The 18,593-nt window shown below is 39.6% G+C and overlaps 2 protein-coding genes and 1 long non-coding RNA gene across 3 annotated transcripts in view; 2 read left to right on the top strand and 1 right to left on the bottom strand.

The window, feature by feature from the left end:
- The window catches only part of GPR107 (G protein-coupled receptor 107), a 147,378-nt gene extending 131,220 nt beyond the window's left edge, over window positions 1-16,158 (top strand). Inside the window, exon 19 of the mRNA XM_074210951.1 lies at window positions 16,130-16,158. Within this exon, the coding sequence (XP_074067052.1) occupies window positions 16,130-16,143 (14 nt within the window). The 3' untranslated portion in view covers window positions 16,144-16,158. The remainder of the gene's footprint in view (window positions 1-16,129) is intronic.
- Window positions 11,397-17,877, bottom strand: LOC141505258 (uncharacterized). The gene is made up of 3 exons (XR_012473570.1): window positions 17,854-17,877; window positions 16,093-16,162; window positions 11,397-12,227 (listed from the first exon to the last, which is right to left on the bottom strand). It is a non-coding gene; the product is annotated as an uncharacterized LOC141505258 (long non-coding RNA).
- NCS1 (neuronal calcium sensor 1) overlaps window positions 17,520-18,593 on the top strand; it is a 110,652-nt gene continuing 109,578 nt past the window's right edge. Inside the window, exon 1 of the mRNA XM_074210956.1 lies at window positions 17,520-17,689. Coding sequence (XP_074067057.1) covers window positions 17,626-17,689 — 64 coding nt within the window. The 5' untranslated portion in view covers window positions 17,520-17,625. The remainder of the gene's footprint in view (window positions 17,690-18,593) is intronic.

The raw sequence follows: 18,593 nt of genomic DNA, 5'->3' as shown, positions 1-18,593 counted from the left end.
CTGGTACATGAATACAATGGAATACTATTGTTCAATAAGAAACAATAAACAGTTGGACTCTAGATAGGGCATGGAATGACTTACGGCATCTGATGCTGAGCAATGTACACACTATACACATTAACAAGTGTTGATCAACCTTGATGGATGCAGCTCCTCTCAGCATTTCAGAGAGCTAGAACAACCCTGAGAAATCTGTTATAGACAAGGCTAGCCATATCCAGAGGAAAAAACAATGAAAAGAAAACAAAAACCTTCAGAATCTGATGAACACTTTATAAAAATGTCTCATGTATCTCTTTCCCTTAATCCTAATTCCTCATACTGATCTGTAAAACTGTTTACCACAAATATGCATGTACAATGTTAACCTGTTTGCTGCTGAAGGGAGGAGGGTGGGAAGGGAGGGTGGAAAGAAATTTTGTAACTTAAAAATATACATATGCATATGGATGAATGTTGAAAATTTTTCATAAGTATTTGTAAAAACAAAATATCAATTAAAAATAGAAGTGAGGAGTAGGCAGATTTCAGAAAAACCTGGAAAAACTTACATGAACTGATGCTGAGTTCAAGTGAATAAAACCAAGAGACATTGTACATGATAACAACAACATTATGTGATAATCAACTATGATAGATTTAGCTCTTTGTTTTCTAATATGGAAAGCAAAGACAATTTGTGATGGGAAATGTCATCCATATCCAGAGACAGAACTATGGAGTCTGAATGTAGATCAAAGCATACTTTCACTATTTCTTTTGTTATTTTTTCTTTCTTGTGGTTTTTCCTTTTAGTTCTGATTCTTTCTTCACAACTTGACTAATATGGAAATATGTTCAACATGACTGCATGTATAATCTATATCAGATTACTTGCTATCTAGGGTAAGGGAAAAGGAAGATGGGGAGGCAGAAAAATTTGGAACTCAAAATTTTACATAAATAAAGGCTAGGGGCAGCTAGGTGGTGCAGTAGATAGAGCACCAGACCTGAAGTCAGGAGTACCTGAATTCAAATCTAATCTCAGACACTTAATAATTACCTAGCTGTGTGACCTTGGCAAAGTCACTTAACCCCACTTCCTTGCATTTTGAATTTTACAATTTTCCCCCAACCTCCCTTTTCTTCCCCAGCCCCCTCACAGAAAGCAGTCTGATAATCTTTACATTGTTCCCATGCTATACATTGATCAAAATTGAATGTGTTGAGAGAAAAATCCTATCCTTGAGGAAAAAATAAAATATAAGAGAAAGCAAAATTGCATAGTACATAAGACAATTATTTTTAATTGAAGGTAATAGTCTTTGATCTTTGTTTAAATTCCACAGTTCTTTTCTTTTGGATATAGATGGTATTTTTCATTGTAGATACCCTATAATCGTCCCTGATTATTGCACTGATGGAATGAACCAACCCCATGTTGCTGTTACAGAGTCAAAATGTTCTTGTTCTGCTCATTTTGCTCAGCATCAATTCATGCAAGTCTTTCCAGGCTTTTCTGAATTCCCATCCCTCCTGGTTTCTAATAGAACAGTAGTGTTCCATAACATACATATACTGCAATTTGTTCAGCCATTCCTCAGTTGATGAACATTCACTCGATTTCCAATTCTTTGCTACCACAGAGCTGCTATGAATATTTTTGTACAAGTGATGTTTTTACCCTTTTTCATGATCTCTTCAGGATACAGAACCAGTAGTGGTATTGCTGGATCAAAGGGTATGAACATTTTTATTGCCCTTTGGGCGTAATTCCAAAGTGCTCTCCAGACAGGTTGGATCAGTTCATGACTCCACCAACAATGCATTAGTGTCCTAGATTTTCCACATCCCTTCCAACATTGATCATCATTCTTTATGGTTATATTGGCCAATCTGAGAAGTATGAGGTAGTCCTCAAAGATGCTTTAATTTGCATTTCTCCAATCAGTAATTATTTAGAGCAATTTTTCATATGATCATTAATAGCTTTGATTTCCTTGTCTATAAATTGCCTTTGCATATCCTTTGACCATTTGTTAATTGGGGAATGGTTTGTTTTTAAATGAATTTAAATCTCTTTTAAATGAATTTAAATAGGAATACATATTGTTCCTTTGACATAAAATAAATAATAAAAATAATCAACATTTTAATTAAGCTTTTGCTTAATGAACAGAAAATATTTATGACAAGCATCAGGAATATGAAGTCAAAAATTAAACATTCTACTAATTAATATACAAAAATAAAGTGAAAAATAGTATTCTTTGATCTACATTCAAAATCCACTGGTTTTCTCTCTGGTGTGTATAACCTTTTTCATCATGAATCCTTTGGTCTTGGATCACATATTCCTGAGAATAATTAAATCATTCACGGTTGGTCATCGTACAATATTACTGTTACTATGTAAATGTAATCTGGTTCTGCTCACTTCACTTTTCATCAGTTCATGTAAGTCTTCCCAGAGTTTTCTGAGAGCACCCTGTTCATTATTTCTTATTGCACAATAGTATTCCATCATAATCATATATGACAGCTTGTAATCTAGTCTATCCTCCCATTAATGGACATATACTCAATTTCCAATTCTTTGCTAACTTAAAAGCAGGACATCTTTGAAAGTAACAGGTTGAATTTATTATATACTTGAAAGGAAAAGCTCTTCATGATAAAGATTTGAAGATTCATATGCAACTCTCATTTGAATAATATTTATTCAGAATAAAAGAAAACATGGAAATTATTTTATTATATCATTTCTGAGATCAGTTAAAGAGAAGGGAAGAAACATATATCTTACCTTCCATGTGCTGGGCCCTACTAAGCACTTAAATATTATTTCATCTGAACCTTTCAACAACCCTGGAAGGTAGGGATTATTATTATACTCATTTTACAGTTGAAGATACTGAGGCAAACAGACTTGTTTTGGATCACACAGATAATAAGTATCTGTGGTTGGATTTGAACTCAGGTCTTCATGACTCCAGGTCCAACATCTGCATAAGATTAAGACCCAGCCCTTTCTACCATTGAAAATTAATTGTCTTGGAGAGAATGTGGGAAAATTGGGACATTAATACATTGTTGGTAGAGTTGTGAACTAATCCACCTATTCTATAGAGCAGTCTGGAAATATGCCCAAAGAACAATAAAACTGTGTATACTTTTTAACAAAGCAATATCAATACCAGGTCTATAAATGAAAGCAATCATAAAAAAATGGGAAAAGTGCCAAAACATTTATAGCAGCAATTTTTGTAGTGGCAAAGAACTGGAAATTGAGGGAATACCCATCAATTGGGGAAAGGCTGGAATACTATGAAGCACTTTTTTCCCTATAAGAAATCATGAGTAGGGGCAGCTAGGTGGAGTAGTGGATAAAGCACTGGCCCTGGAGTCAGGAGTACCTGGGTTCAAATCCGGTCTCAGACACTTAATAATTATCTAGCTGTGTGGCCTTGGGCAAGCCACTTAACCCCATTTGCCTTGCAAAAAAAAACACCTTAAAAAAAAGAAATCATGAGTGATGGAACTTTAGAGAGGCATGGTAAGACTTATACTAACTGATGCTGAATGAAGTGAGGAGAACCAAGAGAAAACTAAATACATTAACAACAACACTATGAAATAATCAACTATGATGGATGCAGGTCCTCTCAGTAGTACAGAGATCAAAGACAACCCTGACAGACCTGCTATGGACAATGCCATCTACATTTAGAGTTTGAATGCATACTAAGTTCACTTTTTTAAAGAACTTCTTTTATGTTTTTCCTTCCTTTCTTATGGTTTTTTCTTTTTAGTTCCAATTCTTCTTTCACAATATGACATATCTAAATATGTTATTCACAATTGTACATGTACAACTTTTACCAGACCCAAAGGAGGGTGGTAGAAAAATGTGGAACTCATAAATTTGCAAATGAATGTTAGAAAACTACCATTGAATGTAATTGGAAAAATAAAATTAAAATTTCAATTACAAAAAAAGGAAAATTATCTTATACTTCATTCTGTTAAGAATTGTCTTCATATGTTTTCCATGCTCACTATCTTGGTAAATTAATTTAGGTAAATGTGCCATTGGGAAAGAACTAGAGATCACTCTCAGGTAACCAGTATGTTTCCTCTCCCCTTTTTAAAACTTGTTTTATTGGTACCTTCTCTCTCCCTACCCAGTCATCAGTTATATCCCCTAACTGAACTCTTCCTTTTGACCAAGAAAAAGTTAGGTAAAAGCAATCAACACAATGACCTTGTTTTCCAGTGATTACAATATGATACCCTTATAGTCTCTCATCTCTCAAATGAAAGGAAGAAATTATGCTTCATTATCTGTTTTCCAAATCCATTATTGGCTTTTCAATTATTCACAGTTTGACTTCCTTTTAGAAATATTTTCCAATATGCATTTTCATAGAGGGCTTTTGGGACTATGGTCTAGCTTTAAAAAAAAAATCTAACTCAAGAGAGAGACTCTGGTGATGGGAATCTTATGGTGAGGATATTGATAGTTGGGAGGCAACTCCTTAGTCTTACAGTCTCCCACCTTATGGAGAGCTGGCCTTGTGAGTTCTCCATCTTTCCAGAATAGTCAAGGGCAGTCCTTGGTCTGGTTCAAAGAACCTCAAAGACTTTCTTCATCCTAGGGAATCTTAGAAATGTAGAGTTGGAAGGTAATACTGGGATCAAATAGAACATTTTGCAAATGAGGAAACTGAGGTCCCAAAAGACAGCATGATACAAAGGAAAGAACATTAAGTTCAGACTTACAGGACCTGGGTTCAATTTCTACTTCTAATGCATAATAATTGAGTAATCTTTGGTGCCCCAGGTAAGTTTCTAAGACTATATTGAATGAAATATTCTCTAAGTTACAGAGAAGTTGATGACTAATACTCAGGAATTCTTCCATGTTTATGATATCTCCAGTCCAGTCCAAAAAAATAAATGCAGCGACCTAAAACAGATCTGAGATTTGAACTCAAATACACTTAGTAATAGGCCATTATTAAAGGACAACAAAAATTTGGAGTTAGAGCCCTGAATTCAAATCCTGTGATAATTACCAGCTGAACACAAATCATTTAACTTCTCTAGCCCTCCCTTTTCTCATTATAAATTTGTCCTCTTTAATTCTATTTTTAAATCCATTAATCAGTAGCCACTATCCTCTCTTCCTTTGCTCCTATCTTAGAAAACATGACCCTTTTGAACCCTTTATACTTTCCTTTCCCCTATAGTCTCTTCCAAGAACTTGTTCATTTGATCATTCTCTCTCTCTCATTTTCAGTATTTCTTTATCTACTGGCTTTTCCCCTGCTTCTTGAGAACATATTCATACTTTAAAACTTCTAACATTTTGGCTTAACTATTAGCCTACATTGTTCTTCCCTTTTATAGTCAAACTCTGGGGAAAAGCTGTCTGTCATGCTTCTGCTTCTTCCTACCCTACTCTCTTTTTTCTCTCCCCTTTTTTTTCTTCCTTTACATTAAAATTTTTTTTTCAAAGTTTTCACCACTATAATTTCTCTAAGATTTTGAGTTCCATGTTTTTCTACCTCCTTCTCTTTCCTCCCTCCTCCTATAATAGTAAGTAATATGAAAGAAAGGGAAAAACATGGGAAAGAAAAAATAAAACAAAATTTTTTAAAAAGTGAAAATAGAGGGGCACCTAATTGGTGCAGTGGATAGAGCACCAGACCTGGAGTCAGGAGTACCTGAGTTCAAATTTGACCTCAGACACTTAATGATTACCTAGCTGTGTGGCCTTGGGCAAGCCACTTAGCCTCATTGCCTCACAAAAACCTTTTTAAAAAAAGTGAAAATAATATGCTTTGGTTTACATTCAGACTCTATAGTACTTTCTCTGAATGTGGTTTTGCCTTTACATTTTTAGAAATTAATATTTTCTTTTTCCCCAATTACATGTAAAAACAATTTTTAACATTTTTTTAAGTTTTGAGTTGCACATTCTCTTTCTTCCTCTTTTCTCCTCTCATTGAGAAGACAAGAAATTTGATATGGGTTATCTATGTGCACTCTCTTCTCAATCCCTTGCAAGCTAGTTTCAATCTCACCATTAGTTTGAAACTATTTTATTTAAGGTCATCTATGATCTGTTATTTGCTAAACCAATACACTTTTTTTAGTCTTTAGGATGAAAGTCCTTCCTGACTTTTATGCTGTGCTTGACACTGTGATCACCCTTTTCTCTTGATTTTTCTCTTCCACCAGAGTTTTGTGATTCTGCTATCCTGGTTCTTCCCCCTCCCCTGTACCCTATCTAATTGAACCTCTTTTTTCTTTTCAGGATCATAATCTAGGTCCCACTCTGGGTGGTGTCCTCTTCTCTCTCTACATGCTCACTCTCTTAGAAAGTTCATGAGATCTAGTAGGTTTACCTATTGTCTCTTTGCAGATGATTCCCCAAATCCACCTATCCAGCTTTCATGTCTCTCCTCAGCTATCAGTCTCACATGACTGACCAACTGTACATCTCTACCTGATTATCCCACCTGAATGCACCCATGATAGACCACGGTTAAGGATCTGCTAGTCCCAACATGGGCTGGACGGACTTGTTTTTCCCTGAAAGATGACAACTCTTTCCCCAGGACTAGATAGCCCAAGATTCAAGGGATACTTTCCTTATTCAACTTCATGACAACCTCTAGAAGTATTGATGTGAATTCCTAATCACTTAATGAGACACTCCATCAACTATTAACTATTGAATGACTTATGAGTACCTCACTTTGCTCTAACATTGAACTTGAACCAATAGAATTTCAGTCTGATCAAAGCTACCCCTTAGAATCCCCTCTCCTAATTTCCTTATTTTTGTGTAACTTCTTCTAGTCATCATGTTTGCAAATTTTGAGTCTTCTTTGATCCTTCATTCTCTAAAAACCTAAAAAAAAAATTAAAGACAAACAAAACAAAAAACATGTAAAATAATATTTCTCTGTCACTCTGACATGATTTTGCCTACTAGAAGCCTTTTTTTTTAGATTTTTGCAAGGCAAATGGGGTTAAGTGGCTTGCCCAAGGCCACACAGCTAGGTAATTATTAAGTGTCTGAGACTGGATCTGAACCCAGGTACTCCTGACTCCAGGGCCAGTGCTCGATCCATTGCACCACCTAGCCGTCTATGTCTTTAATTTTCAAAGTAGACCATGGCATCAGGGAAATGATACCATGATAAGCCCATGAATAGGATTTGAATGAGGGGGTGCTGTGCTAAGTCACCAGCCTCACTTTCTCCTTCAGAACCATCTGGGTCCAGTGGCCAGATATGAATCAGCATGACTGGAGATGATCCTGGATAAGAGGCAATCAGGGCTAGGTGACTTGTCCAAGATCATACAGCTAGTAAGAATCAAGTGTCTGAGTTTCACATTCCTGTCCTCCTGACTCCAAGGTCAGTGCTCTATTCACTGAGCTACCATATTGCAAAATTGTACATTCCTCTTTGGCCATAAAAGTTAAAGATAGATCCATAATCCCATACTTCCTTTAATGTCATAAGAATTGATTAAATAGTCATAATCTCAAACATCCCCTAAGGAAATAGACTTCATCAAACAAACTCTATAGGTAAATTTAGTCAGGTTACAGATTAAACTACATTTTAAAGTTTCACAAACAGGCTAATTGAGGAAGATTTACATGTAACCTAGGAGTTGAGATTCTTCCTACAGCTGCTTATCTGTTGAATTTTTAAGGCACTAAAGAAATTTTCAGGTGAAATTTGTATTAACCAAAAGATGCAAAAGGAAATCAAAAATTCCCATAATACCTTCCATATTAAGTTACTTGCCAAGACTACCTTGGCAGTCTCTTTTTTTTTTTGTGCAAGGCAATGGGGTTAAGTGACTTGTCCAAGGTCACATTGCTAAGTAAGTATTAAGTGTCTGTGGTCACATTTGAACTCAGGTCTTCCTGACCTCCTGCTCTAAATACTTCACCCTAGGCAATCTCTCTTGAAGTTGTCCCTTTCCCTAGATCAAGCCCGAATCACCTCTCACTGGCATCACTGCAGGCCTTCCAGTCTCTTTGTCTCCAGCCTCTCCTCTTTACCCTCTTTTGAACATATTTCGAAAGTGCAAGTTTAGTTCACTCCTTTGCTCAAAAAGGCTACAATAACAAGCAAACCTTTCTATTTGAATTGACAACATCTGCCCTTTAAGAAGACTTCAGCCTAGTTGTGGGGACTGCTATTACCTTGCTTTCCTCTCTAACAAGGGATCTTCCAGGCAAACAGGTCCCAAGCATATCTGTGTGATATTTCATCAACTTGCATAATATCATGCCTGGAATGCTCTCCCTCCTCACGGTCCTTTTTGACTTTTGTCCTTGAAGTCTCATCTCCCAGCACAGTGTCTGGCAAACTATGCACTTAATAAATTCGTTGCATTGTATTTGCTAAAAGAGAGGCTTTTTTGTCCTAGATCTCTTCTAGGAGGTCTCTTCTGCTGTAAATCTCTGATTTTTAGGAACCCAAACAAAAGGAAGCAAGTGCTCCTGACCCCCTGGAGAGGCTGCTCTCAGGTAGGGGAGTTAGTGTAGTTCTCCCTCTCCTTGGTTCTGCCCTGTCAGTGGGAATCCCCAGTGCAGGCAAAGGAGGAAAGCACTGATTAGTTCACAACAGCCAAGCCCTCTCTAGGTTTCTCAATTTGCATATTAATTAGTGCCCTGGAGGCATCTAAGAGACTGCAGTCTTTAAAAATGTACTGGAATGTAGCAAGAGAATTGAATAACAAATTAATGGGGGCACCATCTGCCCTGCCTCTACCAACCCTGTCCCTTAGCTGGTGAAATGCCTTCCTCAGAGAAAAGAGAAAATTGCCATTAACTCTCAGTTGTCCACAGGTAGCTCAACTGCTTGGTCGATTATCTGTAACTGTTATCCTCTGCCAGTCTGGTTTTTCCGGATGGTACCTAGAATGCCCCAAACCTTCCAGCCACCTCCTCCTTCTGTCAAGGTAGACCTGGGCTGGAATAAACAGAACTGATTGTTAAATTTTTGGCATGAACATTTACATCTCAGAAATCAGCAAAGGCTACAAATCAGGGCTTTATTGATTGTCTATGCTTAATAAAGTGATCGGGAAAATAATAATGCACGTTAAAAACTTAAAAGTGTTTTCAGAATGATGGTTGTTAAATACTTACCAGCATAACCCTGCTCATGGGTTTAGACTTGGTAAACCAACTTGAGATCAGATTAAAGAACAAAATAAAACAAAACAAATGAGACTGCCTGGAATAGTCAAAAGAGCCCAGTGGAATAGTAATCAGTAATTTGGACTTTTTTTAGGCAGTCTTACTACCTCAGAGAAGTAACTTCCTCTTATTGGAGCTTAGTTTCCCTAAAGTCAAGATAAGGAAATTAAACTGATTGATTATAAGATTTAAATTCCTATAATTTTCACAGACCTAAAGAACTTCAGAGTTGAAAGGAATTTGAGAAGCTAACCTAGACCTGAGCGAGAATACCAGTTATGATGCCCAGGTTTCAGGGAAGATCTTACTACAACTAGGTGGCAAATTTGATACAGTACTAACTTGGAATCAGTAAGACCTGAATTCAAATCCAGATTTAGATTCTTAATGGCTGTGTGACCTTGGACAAGTAACTAACTTACCCTCTATTTGCCTCAGTTTTGGCATCTGTAAAATGGGGATAGTAATTTCACCTATTGTGCTGAGGATCAAATAAGATAATGATTGGAAAGCACTAAGTACAGTGTCTGGAAAATAACAACAGAAGTGTTAGCTATTAGCATTATATCACAAGAAGGCCCATTCCTTCTACTCTCAGAGAATTCATTTGTTCCAACAGCTACTGCCCATTTGACTCCTTTCCTCCTGCTGGTAGTAAGTATATAAAGGAGAGATTAATCTTTTTCTTCTTGACTCTAGAGAGAGCAGAATGAGAACTGGCATACAGAAATTTAAGAAAGGAGGTTTCAGCTCAATATGATAAAAACAATCCCAACAGCTGGATTATGATTAAGGACCAAATAAATAGTGCAGACTGTGCTACAGATAATAGAAGGAACGGAAGAATCTATTCATTTTTCATTTTTGCCCTCTTGGAAAAATTGTAGCTACTATTCTGGCTTTGTAGGTTCTGATGCTTCAGACAGAAAGGGTCTGGCAGGAATTACTCATGACTTTACATCTTCTTTAAGGACCAATCACCTGGTCAGCCTTGTATGGCTGTCACTGGGCTATAAGAATGCCCCCCAGCACATGCATGTCTGCATTGGCTACAGGAACCTGGGAAAGATAGACAAAAGAGACTCAGACTTTCAGAGATAGAGCTAAAATCTGTAGAGGTCATTTAATTTCTTGGGGCAGCTAGGTGGCACCATAGTGCACAGAAAGCTGCCACTTTTAGGGTCAGGGACCTCATCTTCCTGAGTTCAAATCCAGCCTGGGAAACTTACTGGCTATGTGATCCTGGTCAAGTCATTTAACCCTGTTCACCTCAGTGTCTTATCTGTAATATGAACTGGAGAAGAAAACGGTAAACCACTCCAGTATCTTTGACAAGAAGACCTCAAATGGGGTGATGAAGAGTGGGATATGACTGAAATGACTGAGCAATTAAATCTAAACCCTTCATTTTACAAAAGAGGAAACTGAAGTATAGAGAGGCTTGTCCAGGGTCACATGGGTGATAAGTAGCATTGACTGGAACGAAGATATTTTATCTCTTTCAATCATTCAATCAACGAACATTTATTGTCAGTTATTTGCCAGGGACTGTCAAATAGATGCTAGCATTATAACAAGATAAAAATGAAATGATCCTTTACCCAAGTCCCTTAATTCCATTGGGATATATAACATGTACACATATGTTCATATGTAGTGGATAGAGTGTTGGAAAACCAAAGACCAAATCTTTTCTCAGTCTCTTACTATTTGGGTAATCCTGGGCAAATCTTAGCTTTAGTTTTCTGGGGAAAATAATAGTTGTTAAAGATCAAATGAGGTGGTATGTAAAGTGTTTTTCAAACTTTATTTTATATATGCTAGCTACTATTATAGATGTTTATGCAAAAATATATGTAGATACATTTAGTGTTTGAACCTGTGATTTCATTCATGTGGACAGCTCCTGGTTAGGAACATTTTATAACAAGGTAGATTATCAGCTGCTTTGCAATTTATGGTGTTGAAACAACCCAGGCAGGAGAGTCAAACTCAAATAAAAAGCATCCTTGCTGGACATATACCAAAATAGGAAACCACAAATTGCCAATATCTATGTTATATCATATTTTTATTTATTTTGTTAAACACTTCCCCATTACATTTTTTTTTTTTTAGGTTTTTGCAAGGCAAATGGGATTAAGTGGCTTGCCCAAGGCCACAGGGCTAGGTAATTATTAAGTGTCTGAGGCCACATTTGAACTCAGGTACTCCTGACTCCAAGGCCAATGCTCTATCCACTGCACCACCTAGCTGCCCCACCCCCATTACATTTTAATATGGCTGCATCATATTTAAAAGTTGTGAATCTGATCTTTGCCCTAGAGCACTGAGAGATGTAAATGACATAACCAGACTCACACTGCCAGGATGTGTTAGAAGTAGGACCTGAACCCCAGCCTTCTAGAATCCGAGGCCAACTCCCTGTGTTGTCCTTTAAAACATAATTAAGATACCTTGCAAAATAAATGCAAGTTCATGGTGGAAGGGAGGAGGTATTAGCAGCTGGAGAATCAAAGAAGGCTTCATGTGGTAGGTAACTTTTGAACTAAATTTCAAAGGAAACTAGGGAGATGGGACTCTCCATATGAGGAAGAACTGGGAAGCCATCATGGCTGAGTAATGGAGTTAATGACATGATAGGGAGTAAAACCATAATAATTTTGAGAAGGTACTTAGGGGCAAAGCCTCACCAGCTTTATCAAGGGAGCCCAGGGGAGCAAAGGAGAGAGAACTTTGGTTGTTGTGGGACCTTAAATGAACACCTGACATATCCACAACCACAGAAGGACTCAGAGGTTTCCTGTTTAATTAAATTTATTTTTATGTTCTTCCTGCTGGGCTTTCACCAGTTTACCTGCCTCAGAAATTCTCCTTTTCTTCTTCATGGAAAATATGCTGGGGTCCAGTATCAGGACATCTGTTCTAAGTCTTAGTTTCTTCTGCCATTACTGCCTGTGTGATTGGGAGTAGGCCACTTCTCTTGTTTAAACTTCAGTTTTCTCACCTGTAAAATGAGGATGAAATTGTACTGTCTCTTGGAAGAAAAGTACATCACATATCCTAAACATGACATAGAAATGAGTGCTATTTATTAATTATAATAGATTGTCTTTTTAAAATGATTTGTATCCTTAATTCTTAGCAGGGTGCCTGGCAAAGAGTAATTACTTAATAAGTGTTTTTGAGTTAAATCAAATATGGCACTCAACAAGTCTCAAAGGCCAAAGCTGCAAAAAATGTTCAAGGACAATGAATGCTAGGTGTGGGGGATAAGACAATTTCCTTCTCCTTTTCTTTTTAACTTGGTCTTGTTAGAAGAAGCTGATGGATAGTGAGGTTAGATGATAAGTCAATGAATAGGTTTTCTTCAGTCTAAGTTTCCCAGTTGTTAAGTAAGGGATTTAGACTACATTGTCTTTAAGCTCACTTCCACTCTGATGTCTATTATTTTGTGATTTTTTTGTAAATGATTTCTAAGCATTAAAGAAATTTAGACATTGGAATGGGAAGAGTTTGTAAAGACAGTATTCCATAGGTAATGGGGTCTATTGGGGCCTAGATGTCCTTATCCATAAAATTAGGCTAATAATGGCACCTACCTCATAAGGCTGTCATGAGGCCAAATGAGACAATGTAAGGAAAGCACTTAACAAACACTAGATAGTATTAATGATTACATAGACAGTAATTAGGGTGATTGCCAAATCCATCAGTATAACCATAAGAATTTTACCAACCCTAATATGCATCCCTACCTGGCTTATTCTTGATTGCTATATTCCAAGGAGCCTGGAATCTGCTTGCCCTAGATGCATTTGCTAAGAGCTCCATTTTCTTCTATTCAGTCCTTCAGTTAGTCAACAAGCATTTATTAAGTACCTATTATGTACCAGATATTGTATTAAAGGTAAAAAAATTAAATCCACATTCTCAAGGAGCTCACAGTTTAATGCAGGAGATGATACACAAATGGCTATATATAAGCTAGCTATATCCAGGATACATAGAGGATAGTCAACAGAGAAAAGACAGTAATGTTGAGGCTTTCTACAAGAGACAGGATTTTAAAGCCTGAGAGGGCAGAGAACAGAGATGAGTGAATTGTTTGACAAGAAACAGCAAAGAGGTCATTGTTACTGGATTGTGGTATATATAGGGGAAAGGTATAAGAAGATTGGAAAGATGGGAAGCAGGGCATGTTATGAACAAACAGAGGGTTTAATATTTGATCCTGGAGATGACAGGGAGACATTGGAGTTTGTTGATTAAATTGATGGCAGGGCAGATAGGAATGAGTTAGAGGAAGGGGCTGGAGAGTGGTGTTAGAGTAATATGGTGATATGTACTTTAGGATGATCAGTGACAGCTTTGTAAAGGATGTGGAAGGGGGAAACAATAATCAGTAAGCAGGCTATTGTAATAGTCTAGCTATGCTGTGATGAGAGTCTTCAACAGGATGGTGTCTGTGTCAGAGGAGAGAAGGGGGGCAGACAGAAGAGATTTAATAAAGGTAGAATCAACAGGAATTGGCAATAGATTGGATGAGGGGTGAGAGTGGGGGAATAGTTGAGAGAGAAGACATCCTCTCTATTGGCAATAGAGAAGATGTGAGACTGGATCACTGGAAGTGATGCCCTTTTCAGGAAAAGGGAAATTGGAATGGATATCAAGAGAGGTTAGGTCTGAATAAGGAGATCTGGAAATCATCAGCATAGAGATGATAATTGAATCCATTTATGCTAATGAGATCACCAAATGAAATGATATAGAGGGAGAAAAGAAAAAGGTTCTGTGCAGAAAATTGGGGTTCATGATTAGTGGGTATGACCCGGATGAAGATCCAGCAATGGAGATTGAGAAGAAGTGGTCAATCAAGACTGAGGAGATCCAGGAGTGGTTAGTGTTAAGAAAACCTAGAAAGAAGAGAATATTAGGGAGAAAAGGATGATTGACTGTCAAAAGTTGCAGAGAGGTCAAGAAGGATGAGGACTGAAAAAAGAAATCAACTTTGGAATAAACATTTTCAGTTGGATGATAAGGTCAGAAAGTCATATTGTAGACTCACAAAGAAAGGAAGAGGAGGAGGAGGAAGCATGAAGTAAAGAAGGTTTTCACAAGGAGTTTATCCACAGAATGGAGGAGAAATATGGGATGATAGGGATCAGTGATAGAGCAGTGTGGATAAAAAAATATTCAGGAGCCACTCAGGTCAGTGTGTGGCTGTAGTAAAATGGACCAGTTCCTGATTGGACGTCATGTGTCATAGTATGTCCCAAATCAGAATAAAGGGAATCTATGACACATGTTTTTATGTGCTTTTGTTTAACAGATAAATTTCACCTAGTTTCACTGTAAGAGTGGATTGTGTTTTTCTCTCCTCACCCCAGGAGAAATGGAACCAGTTCTTCCCCTCACTGAACTTTGAATTCCAGTTGGCATCTTTCCAATTACTACATATTCCCAGAGGGAGTTGATATATCCCTGGGACTGATAGTCCTCTCTGTTTTCCTACTTTATCACCTTAATATGTTTGTATATACTGATGGCTGCTAGAGATGTTTGTGTTTTCATAAAATTGACCCAAAAGGCCCCAGAGGGGTTTTAAAGCATCTTTTATTGTAATAGCTTGTATTTATATGACTCTTTGTTTAATCTTCATTATAGACATTTTAAGTAGGGAGTTTAAACATTAAACTGGTTTTAAGGATGAGGAAAACAAAAGTCCTACAAGGAAAACATGTTATTCAAATTCATAGAGTCTTCATCAGCAAAGCTGAGATTCAACCTAGGTCATAGGATCAAGGATTTAGAGGTAGAAGGCACCTCACAAATCTTCAAATCCAAGCCTATTATTTTCACAGGTGGACTGGGAGAAATCAGTAGTAACTTGCTCAAGGTCACACAGGGAATAAGTGGCAGATCTCAGATGGTAACTCCTAATACATTGCCATTTCCATTCTATCATAATTGCTTGCTCCCAAGACCAAATATGCTTTCTATTACTAGACTTGCCTGTAAGGTACATGTTATTTCAGTTAGTAGCTTCCTTTTTTGATCAATCACTATGGTTTTTAGAGGATTCTTGGTTACTGATGATCAAAATAGATATTATTCTTATCAGATGTCAATGTTGAAAATACATTTGTATGTTCTGTAACATGGTGGAATGTTTTGTCATTGTTAGTCATTTTGTCATTGTTATGTCTATTTTTATTTCCATTTCTAATCTCTACCACATTTGAAAATAATGACAGACTCTTTGGGATCTCATTTGGGTTTTTCTTGACAAACCGGAGTGGTTTGCCATTTCCTTCTAGTTTATTTTACAAATGAAGAAACTGAAACAAATAGGGTTAAATGACTTGCCCAGGATCAAACAGCTAGAACACTTCTCTTGTCAGATTTGAACTCTGGAAGAGGAATCTTCCTGACTCCAGGCTCTGTGGGCTACCTAAGTTGCCTGCTTAAAGCACTCTAAAATGCTCAAATTATCTGTAAAGTCAAAGGGTGGAACACAATTACCTCTAAGATCTCTCCCAGTCTTAAATCTATGAACCTTTTAATTACTTCCATTCATTGATATTATGGTTTGTAAGTTTAATATTCTCTAGTTATTTGTTGATTCTGTTGCTACCTTCCCAACTAACCATAAGCTCCTCCCTATGGTGAATTCTGTTTAAGAGGCTTTTCTACAGGTGGGACATTCCCCCTAGAGATAAGTGACTGAAAAATAAACCCTCAGTTTAAGGGAATATGTGTGGAGAGATAGACACCAGAAACTGGTAGGAAGAAGGAAGAATGATTACCCCAAGGTGGAAGGGGTAACTCTAGATTGAATTTGGGGGACGGTGAGGGAAACAGCTCCTTACTTAGCCTTTTCTGGAATTCTTGATTTCTCTTTTCCAGCAACATCCAGATAATCCAGGAAAGAACATTTACCTAGAGATGGGGCAAAGTGACAAAGAATTATCTCAAGAGAATGACCTTCCCCAACTAATCCCTCCTCAGGAGCTGTGGAGGGGTAGAAAGAAAATTAAGAAGAGAAGGGCAGAGAAGAAAGAAACACCAATTTACCTACCTACATGTTTTAAGATTTACAGTGGTGAAACAGATCCAAGTATCATCCCCACTATTGTCCTATATAGAGGAGGAAGCTGAGGAATCAAGATGTGATTTGCCCATTAGTTATGACAATTAATAAGTGTCAGAAGATTTTAATCTGGGTTCTCGAAGAAAGAGGGGGTGTCTTTTGACTAGAGGAGGAAAAAGGAAGGAAAAGGGACACCTAAAGATCATAGATTTAGACCCTCTAAAGATTATTGGGACCAGTTAAACTAAACAGAAAGAGGTGAAGTGGTCATAGTCTTGCCTAGAGGCACACAGCTAGTATCTATGATGGGATTTGAACCCAGGTCTTCCAGAAGGCAATCCTGAGTTGTCATTGCGCCACTGGGAAGAAAGAGGAAAAGTAAAAAGACAAGAAAGGGGAAGAAGCAGGAAAAGGGTGAGGGGGGTAGTGGAAAGAGAAGGAAAGGGGAAAGAAGAAATCTAGTGGATGGGTAAGAATGAGAGGAGGAAATGAAAGGGGCGAGTGGGTGGGGAGGAGGAGGGGAGAAGTGGGACAAGTAAGTGGGTAGAGAGAAGGGGAGAGGACCCCGCCCTGCCAGCACCGAGCAGCCGCGCTGACTGACGGCTTGGGGTTAACACCTCCTTCTAGGCGGCAGCAGAGACTGGGCTAGCTGGTAAAGGCGGGGAGGGAGGGAGGAAGAAAGAGAGAGAGAGGGGTAGAGAGGGCCCGCGGTAAGGAGCATGTGCTAGGGAGTCCAGTAACCAGGGACAACCACAGCAACAGAGCTCCCTAGAAGGAGGAGGGGAAGGAGGAGGAGGAGGAGGAAGAGGAGCAGGAGGAGGAGGAGGAGGAGGAAGAGAGCTGCTCTGCAGCCCCGCGCCCCCGCGCCTCCGGGCCTCCTCCAGGAGTCAGAGCCCTGAGCAGAGCCCCGCGGGCGGGCGGCAGGATTTGGGAACTGTAGGAGGAGAGGGACTAAGGCGACCGCCCCCGGGCCTGCAGAGCCAGCTCCCCGCGGGTTGGGGATGTAAAAGCCTTTCCGGATCGCTGTCCCCGGCCTCGCTCCGAGAGCCTTCTGGAGCCCAGGGCGCGCAGGGCTCGGCGAGCTAGCACCTTGGTCCGGGACCGAGAGAGCTGGAGACAAAGACACCCTAGAGCCCCCCGCCCCGTCCCCGTCCCTGCCGCCGCCAGCCGGTCCCTTGCTCCGACCCGGTGCGGGGTCGAGCCTTGGAACGAGCCCCCGCGGCGGGACTGAGCAGAGCCGGCTGGGCCCGGAGCCGCTCCGGGGTTTATGCCCTAGTCGGTTCGGGCCCGGCGGGGGACGTGGCCGCAGAGGATGGGGAAATCCAACAGCAAGTTAAAGCCTGAAGTAGTAGAAGAACTGACCAGGAAGACCTACTGTGAGTGTGGAGGGGCTTCCCTCCTCTTTCCCTACCCCCTCTTTCTCCCCCTTCCCACATTTCTGCTCTTCCCGTCCCTTTCGCTGCTCTCCCTCTCCCCTATCTTTTCTTTCTCTCTTTCTTCCCCGGCCTCCCTTCCCTTTTCTCCTCCTCCCCTCTCTTACCTCTCCTCCTTCTCTTCCTTCTCCCTCATTCTGTCCCCCTCCCCCATCTCGTCCTCCTCCCTTCTTCTCATCTCCTCCCATCCTTATCTGTTTCCCCTCCCCACGCAGCTCTTTCCCTTCCTCCCTCCCATCCCTTTCCTCCCTTCCTTCTTCAGTTTCTCCCCCGGTGTCTTGCTCTCTTTAATCCTTTTTAAACACCCACCCTTTTCAAGCTGCTGTGATTTAGGAAATGGGCTGTAGGGGCATCTTTCTCTCTTGCTTCCAGTATTCACACCTGGCCCCATTGTTCTGAAGTCCGGTCCTGCCCCGCAGCTCTGACCAGGGCTGGGCCATGTGCTGTTCTTGTCAGCTGTATTGCTGAGCTTTCTTCTATATGTCTTAGTTTTCCCCATCATACTTCCCTCGACCCTCCCCACTCCTCGGGTCTGGGCATAGTGTGTCCTAGAAGGCCCTCTTTGCTGTTATGAAGTAGCTTCCTAATAACAAGATCACTGGTGCTGCCGTGACAGCGAGGATTGCAGGGAGAAACGGGGTGGGGTGAGAAGAGGACTTTCCCGTATAGAGGGGCTCCTGGCAGCACCAAACTGGTGCTCTGGCAAATGGGTATTCGACTTGGGAGTAGCTTCAGAGGGTGGGTGATTCATGCATCTCCTTGTACTGGGGAAGGTGAGTTGATTCCCCCCCCAACCCCCCTCCCAGGAGTATGTGGAGGGGGAGGGGAGAGAAAAGAGGGAGCTCAG

Source organism: Macrotis lagotis, chromosome 1 (genome assembly GCF_037893015.1).
Source record: "Macrotis lagotis isolate mMagLag1 chromosome 1, bilby.v1.9.chrom.fasta, whole genome shotgun sequence".
NCBI lineage: Eukaryota > Metazoa > Chordata > Mammalia > Peramelemorphia > Peramelidae > Macrotis > Macrotis lagotis.
This window is presented reverse-complemented; position numbering and strand designations above follow the sequence as displayed.